The following is a 7,633-nucleotide window of genomic DNA, read 5'->3' on the forward strand; positions in this document are numbered from 1 at the left end:
AGTAGATCTTTTGGTAGTATATATGGTAGGATTTGATGTGATCCTAGGTATGGATTGGCTATTCCGCCATGAGGCGTAGATTGATTGTAATAAGAAGACGGTGGTGCTAACAGATCAGTATGGGAAGACCTTTCTGTTTCATGTGATTCCTACATTTAAAGGGAAACATCTGTTTTTAAAAGGAGCCACCAGGGTGATGTCTAATAATTATGCTATGATAGGTGGGCAGAAACTCAAATTGGAAGATATTGAAATAGTAAGGGATTACCCTAGTGTATTCACTGATGATATTTTAAGTTTGTCACATAAGAGAGATGAGGAGTTCTCCATAACGCTGAAGTCTAGGACACTGCCAATCTCCAAGGCGTCGCATCGTTTAACACCTATAAAAATGAAGGAGTTAAAAGATCAACTACAAGATTATCTAGACAAAGGCTTCATTCGCCCAAGTGTGTCTCCATGGGGAGCACCAGGCCTTCTTGTGAATAAGAAAGATGAGTCCAAGAGGTTGTGTATTGATTATATGGAGCTGAACAAGGTGACAATTCAGAATAAGTATCCATTACCTAGAATTTATGACATGTTTGATCAACTTTAAAGTGCTTCGATGTTTTCAAAGATTGATCTACGATCTGGTTATCATCAGTTGCGAATCAAGGAAGAGGATATTAAGATAACAACATTCTGAACCCGCTATGGGCATTATGAGTTCTTGGTTCTACCGTTTGGGCTAACCAGTGCACCAGCTGTATTCATGGAGATGATGCATGGGGTATTCCATTCGTATTTGGATCAGTTTGTGGTGGTTTTTCTTAGATGATATTTTAATTTATTCACGTTCGGAGGAAGAGCATAAACAACACTTGGCTATAGTTTTGCAAGTCTTAAAAGAAAATCAGCTGTTTTGCAAAGCTAAGTAAGTGTGATTTCTGGCTCACACAAATTGCTTTCTTGGGGCATATCATCTCAGCAAAAGGAATAAAATTTTATCCCTCAAAGGTAGAGACAATTAAAGAGTGGGCAACGCCAAAGAACATGACTGAGGTGAGGAGCTTTCTTGATTTAGTAGGCTATTACAGGAGGTTCATCAAGGGCTTCTTCAAGATAGCACTACCTCTTATAACTTTAACTCGCAAGGACGTGAAATTCGTGTGGTCGGAGTAATGTGAGACAAGTTTTAATGAATTGAAGAGGTGCCTGATTTATGCCCTAGTGCTTACCATTCCATCAAAAGTAGGCAACTTTGTGGTTTGCACTGATGTCTCAAAGAGTGGACTAGGAGCTGTTCTTATGCAAAACGGGAATGTAGTGGTATATGCTTCAAGGCAACTGAAGACTCGTGAAAGGAATTATCCCACCCATGACCTGGAACTAGCAGCTATAGTTTTTGCTCTTAAAATCTAGAGGCACTATCTCTATGGAGAGAAGTCTCAATTTTTTATCGATCATCAAAGTTTGAAATATTTGTTTACTCAAAAGGAGCTGAATATGAGGCAACGACGATGGTTGGAACTGGTGAAAGACTATGACTATGAAATTGTTTATCAACCGGGGAGAGCCAATGTTGTAGTTGATGCCTTAAGCTGTAAGTTAGGTACGTTTAATCAAATCACTGCCCAGTTTGACCTGATTCAAGAAATTAAATCTGGTTGTGATTGAGCCAAGACAGGAGTGCATTCTTATAACTCCAGCCATTGTCCCTAATCTGGTGGAAAGAATTACGTTGGGACAAGCTAATGACCCACAACTCACTTTATGGAAGAAAATAGATGAGAAGAGACTAAGAATAATCTGGTGTATCACATGAATAGGCTATAGGTACCATCTGAAGGTTTTTTAAGGCAAGAATTATTGGTTGAGGCATATATTACTCCATATTCTATTCATCCAGGAAGCACCAAAATGTTCAAAGATCTGCAAATATTGTATTGGTGGCATGGTATGAAGAAGGACATCAGTAAGTATGTTAGTGAGTGCTTAACTTGCCAAAAAGTTAAGATTGAGCATCAAAGGCCTAATGGACTTGTCTGCCCGCTGCCCATTCCTGTTTCGAAATGGGATGATATTGCCATGGACTTCGTTGTTGGATTACCTCTAACCTTGAGGAAAAATGAATTCCATCTGGGTAATAGTAGATAGTCTTACAAAATCGGCACATTTCCTACCAGTAAAGACAATTTTCTCAATGAATCAATACGCAGAGCTATACTTACAAGAGATCGTTAGACACCACGACATCCCAACCAGAATCGTGTTCGACCGAAATCCTCGTTTCACCTCACACTTCTAGGAGAGCTTGCACAAGGGTTTGGGGACGAAGCTATCATTCAGTACTGCATTTCACCCCAAACAGATGGTCAATCTGAAAGAGTGATCCAAATCCTGGAAGATTTGTTAAGGGCATGTCTTATAGACTTTGGAGGTGATTGGGAATCAAGGCTGTCATTAGTAGAGTTTGCCTACAACAACAATTATCAATTTTTTATTGGTATGGCACCAGTTGAAGCTCTTTATGAGAAGAAATATAGAACTCCTATGCATTGGGATGAAGTTGAGGAAAGAATGTTAATTGGACCAGAGATCGTCACCAGCACAGTTTCCCTAGTTAGCAAGATTAGGGAAATGTTGCTAACAGCTCAAAGCAGGTAGAAGAGTTATGCAGACAGGAAGCGTCGGGATATCACCTTCAACAGAGGCGACCATGTGTTTCTCAAGGTATCTCCCTACAAAGGAATCATCAGGTTCGAAAAGAAGGGGAAGTTGAATCTCAGATATATAGGGCCTTTTGAAATTATTGAGGCAATTGGTGAGGTTGCTTATAGATTAGCATTACCTCCCAACCTTGTTGTTGTTCATAATGTCTTTCATGTCTCTAATTTAAGGAAGTACATTCCCAATGCCAACCATGTTATTCATCATGAAGATGTGCAGTTAGCAAATGACCTATCATATGAAGAGCACCCAACCCATATCCTAGCCAAGCAAACCAGGAAGTTGAGGAACAAAGAAGTGATCATGGTCAAGGTTCTTTGGCACAACAGTTCAGTAGAGGAAACAACATGGGAAGTAGAACAGGATATACAGAAAAATTATCCTGAGTTATTTAGTAAGTAAATTTCGAGGTCGAAATTTTTATAAGTATGGTAGAATTGTTATGCCCAAGTTCACCCTTTTCATGTTATAGAAGGCTAGTAGTGTCAAGGGCATATAACTAGAGTTTTCACCCTTATGTATTCACTTATAATTCATACTGAAGAATATGTCTGCTATTCCTATTAGGAGCTCAGATATAAAGTGCTATGTGTCAATTATATTGTGGGACAATATGTAGAAGGAACCATGTAGAAGAGACATTCCCAATTAAAGTCTCTCAAATTAAGAGTTTGAAGTGGATATGAAAGAAAATATTTAACTATGTGATTGGTTTACAAAGAAAAAAGGATGGTAACAAATTGTTTTAATAACAAAAGCTCTAAGGGCTGCTTATTCATTAACAAACCAGCAAGGCTCTTCTTGAGCACCAAAATGTTCACAATGAATAAAATGTTCATTTTAATTGTTTTTGCACCAACTACAAAACAACCAAGCTTTCTCTTCTTCCATGGAGGGAAATTTGCTATTTTCCGAGTCTTCAAGCTGTTGTAGTGCATGCAGTCACAACCGGTGCACCACTCACTTGTTTTGCACAACTATACTTCTTTGTTATGAATCTGTTCAAAAAAACACATCAAAAACATTAGCTAATCCTCCTCCAACATGTTTTGTTGATCCTATTTAGACATTTAAGTATTTTGTCACAATCAAGACTTAAAGTGATTCCTTTTCCATTTGGTATAAGATATTTTCTAAACCTTATACTGCAAGTTTTGATGCTTCATTTTCTATACAAACCATTTTCTAGATAATGATCCAAATTAGAGCACAATTTGTTGCTTCATTTAACATAGAGATAATTTTTTTCTAATAATGACAATGTTAAGTTACTTCTTACTTACCTAAAGAAGTCCCTCCATATCAACTCATACATGAGACAGTTTGTTCCAACAGAAGCACTGTCATCATTTTCACTTGAAGCAGCCGAGATTGTCCTTTCAATAGAGTTTAAAAGAAGTATTTTAGATTTGTAAGAAGAAGAAGAAGATACTTTGAATATTTACCTTGACATGTTCTTCTTTAGCTCATCGAACATAGAACGGGGAGAGAGGCATCCCATTGTGAGCCAAGGGGAAATTTTGCAGGAAAAGTTTGCACCATATATACTGTCATTTTTCGATCCCCTTGGTGGTTGTGCTCGGCATTCAGTAGCAAACTTAGTTAGCTTCTGCAATGCCTCTGTCTCTCCTCCATTTAGAGAACCATTGACAACTCCTTTTCCATTCTATTATACACAACAATCAAAAGGTAAGAGTTAAAAAAGACACATAAAAATAAAAGGTGTTAATAATTCTACTCATTTCTTGTTCATACCTGCTGACTCATGGTTAAAACTGGGTTAAGACCAAGATCAACCAATGATGGAACTTCTCCATGCTCAACATCTCCACGAGAAGGAAAACCCTTTAATTGATCCAGAGCAGCAATCGTTTCCCTAATCTTCAACCCTTTCACTTTCTCCTTGAATCCTCCATAATTGGTTGTCATTTCTTCGAGCTTAAAGGGAAAATCATCCACATGAAACAATGTGATTCCCCAACAATACTTAATCTCCACTCCTTCCTTCATTGCAGCCTCAATCTTGTCCTCCGTCTTAATCTCCTCGTTGGAAACCTCTCTATGAGTATAAATGGCGTGATGCAACCGCGTGACGACCATCAATACCTGCATTCAACGAATCAATGTCGTTCTATAAACGAAATAAACACAAACATTCATCTATAAACGAAATAAACACAAAACATGGATCTATAAACGAAAATAGTGGAAATTGTATCTTTCGCCGTTGAAAGTTCTTCGCCATTAAATATATGGAATGGTGTTCTTCGATGTGTTCTTCGTCGATGAAAAGATGAGAAAGTCTTCTTCGTCATTAGGGTTTAGAGCAGAGAAGACCGAGAAGAGAGAAAATGAAACAACAAATAAAAAAAATGATTTTATAGGGTTCCGGTTACGAAACACACTTGGAGTTGCGTGTCTCGCGAAAAGGTATAATTGTTCAAACTATTATAAAGTGTCACCAACGCTTTTTATTATAAAGGGGGTCAAAAACTTAAATACCCCATCTTTAAGGCCATTTAATCAAATTGCCCTTCAAGTTTATCTTTCTAGTCACAAACTCAAACATGAGTCTACTTAAACTAGAAACCAAACAAAAATTTGAAAACATTGTAATATTTATTTTCTTAGCATATTATAAAATAGATAAGATTTGAATTTTCTACCGATTTTTACAAATTAACTTGCATTTTCTTGAAAGAGGATCCTCTGCTACCAGTTTAACATGCTCCCATGTTCCCCTCTCACAAAGGGATGGACAATATGGTAAATAAATAAAAATGCCCCTCCTCCCTTTGTGAGAGGGGAATATGGGAGCATGTTAAACTAGTAGAGGATCTCATATGCATTTTCTTATAAATTTAATGATGAGTTACTATTCATACAAAAATAACAATAAGGCTTCTCTCTCCTCTTAATCAAGATTATCTCTTATCACTATTTCACCTCAAAATAATAACATTAAGGCTTCTCTCTCCTCTTAATCAAGATTATCTCTTATCACTAGCTATTTCACCTCAAAATAATTTATGGCAACCATATATAGTTTGGGAAGTCTAATAATGGGTTGATAGTGTATTGGACTATTGGACGGACGGCTGAGATCATTTATGAAAATGATGAATTCCATTGGTGATGAACAAATTAAACATTAATATAAGTAAGTTGGTCTGTGTGGTCTGATTTGAAACACAGAGAGAAAGAGAAATGGCTAATATTATTACCAATCTTCTTCGTCTCTCACCTACTGCTGCAAGACCTCTTCTTCTTCTCTACTCCAACAACAGATCAAGTACCAGACATACTCCAAAACCCTTATCTCTACTACCACCCATCACACGAACCAGACAGCTAATCATCACAGCCATGTCCAAAGGCAACGATTCCGTCGACGTACCCGACCGTCTGATCTCGGCCATCTGCTACTTCTACCCTTTCTTCGACGGAATCCAATATGGCAAGTTTGTTGTCACACAAGTGGCTCCAATTCAAGCCATAATTCAGCCACTGGTACCAGCAATTAGGGTCTTCAAGAGCTTCCCCTTAAACGGCTTTCTGGTCTTTTTGACACTCTACTTTGTGGTGGTAAGAAATCCTAATTTTAGCAGGTACGTGAGGTTTAATACTATGCAGGCGATTGTTCTGGATGTTTTACTTATATTTCCGGATCTTCTAGAGAGAACGTTTAATCCGAGACAAGGGTTGGGATTGGATTTGATAATGAGCTTGGATAGTACAGTCTTTTTGTTCTTGTTGGTGTGTTTGATTTATGCATCGTCTAGTTGTGCTCTAGGGCAACTTCCTAGATTGCCCATTGTTGCCGATGCTGCAGATAGGCAGGTTATGTGATCCTGTAGGAGCAGGACTAAGAGGAACAACAACAACAATCATCCATTGTTTCTTTAATTCTAGCTAGCTGATAATGGAGATTCCTTTCAACCTTCATTCATCTCTTTAATTTGTTTTGTTATTACAGACATCAAAAAAAGAGCAGCAGCAGCAGCAGTCCAACTCCTACATTGTGTTGTTATTGTTGTTTAAATATTACATCTTTTATAGGAAATACTCACAAAGTTTATATCACATATTATTTTGTAATGAACAATCCATAAATATGAATCAAAATTCTCCCAAATTATATTACTGATTTTTAGCAGTTCATGTTACCACTTCAAGTTACATTTGGAAAATTAAAACAAAAGAAGTCAAAACTAGGACTCTAAAAGGTCAAATGTTGATTGTGTGCTTGTGAAGTAGTTATTTAACCATTCCTTGTGAAGTAGCCAATACAAGTTTTTCACATGCAAGTGATATGACATGTGCTTTTGCTTTATCACGACAAGTAACCAAAAATAAGTTTTAAATCTACTCATTAAAAATCATTATATACCTAGGCCAGACAATTTATGACCTGACACAAAAACACGATACAAACTAAACCAAAAAAAAAATAAGCTAAGGTTATGTATTCTTAAGATCGGATCGAAATTTCCTTCACCCATTTAACATAATTAATAAAATGTCAAAATTGGATCGTTCTGAAATGACATAAAGTAGGTCCGTTAACCTTTTTACAATTTACTTTTTTAGAATTTTGTGTTTGTCATTTTCTACTTATTCACTTATTTTTATTCTGTAAACGGATTTGTGATTTTGTTTTATTGTTCTTTTGTGTTAATGTCATTTTAATCTAAAATAAGAGACATGCTTTTAATTAAATCGGGTTGGGTTCGAGTTTAATCGGATCAATCGGGTTGAGTTCAGGTCAATTACAAATAAAATGTCGAATTCAAGTTAGACACGTTATCCCGAATTGCTAAACAAGTTAGGTTCAAGTTAGTATCGCTCAACCCTAAACCCGTCAACCCGAACTCGACTTTATTTGCAACGTGTTGGAGAAGATGATCATTGGTTGAAACGA

At 36.9% G+C, this 7,633-nt stretch overlaps 2 protein-coding genes across 2 annotated transcripts; one reads left to right on the forward strand and one right to left on the reverse strand.

The window, feature by feature from the left end:
- Positions 1–3,455: 3,455 nt before the first annotated feature.
- Positions 3,456–4,812, reverse strand: LOC124939052 (blue-light photoreceptor PHR2-like). The gene is made up of 4 exons (XM_047479566.1): positions 4,468–4,812; positions 4,158–4,378; positions 3,996–4,088; positions 3,456–3,710 (listed from the first exon to the last, which is right to left on the reverse strand). Exons 1-4 carry the CDS (start codon positions 4,810–4,812, stop codon positions 3,632–3,634), a joined length of 738 nt encoding a protein of 245 aa, XP_047335522.1. The 3' UTR covers positions 3,456–3,631.
- Positions 4,813–5,897: 1,085 nt separating this feature from the next.
- On the forward strand, positions 5,898–6,873 carry LOC124938683 (protein TIC 20-v, chloroplastic-like). Its single transcript, XM_047479168.1, has one exon. The coding sequence runs from the start codon at positions 5,920–5,922 to the stop codon at positions 6,559–6,561; it is 642 nt and encodes a 213-aa protein (XP_047335124.1). The 5' UTR covers positions 5,898–5,919; the 3' UTR covers positions 6,562–6,873.
- Positions 6,874–7,633: the final 760 nt, after the last annotated feature.

Source organism: Impatiens glandulifera, chromosome 5 (assembly GCF_907164915.1).
Source record: "Impatiens glandulifera chromosome 5, dImpGla2.1, whole genome shotgun sequence".
Classification (NCBI taxonomy): domain Eukaryota; kingdom Viridiplantae; phylum Streptophyta; class Magnoliopsida; order Ericales; family Balsaminaceae; genus Impatiens; species Impatiens glandulifera.

Coding starts and splice junctions, on each gene's coding strand:
- LOC124939052 (XM_047479566.1), bottom strand. CDS start 4,812: ATGGTCGTCACGCGGTTGCATCACGCCATTTATACTCATAGAGAGGTT. Junction 4,379..4,467: donor TTTTAACCATGAGTCAGCAG/GTATGAACAAGA, acceptor TGTGTATAATAG/AATGGAAAAGGAGTTGTCAA. Junction 3,711..3,995: donor ATATGGAGGGACTTCTTTAG/GTAAGTAAGAAG, acceptor TTTTTTGAACAG/ATTCATAACAAAGAAGTATA.
- LOC124938683 (XM_047479168.1), top strand. CDS start 5,920: ATGGCTAATATTATTACCAATCTTCTTCGTCTCTCACCTACTGCTGCA.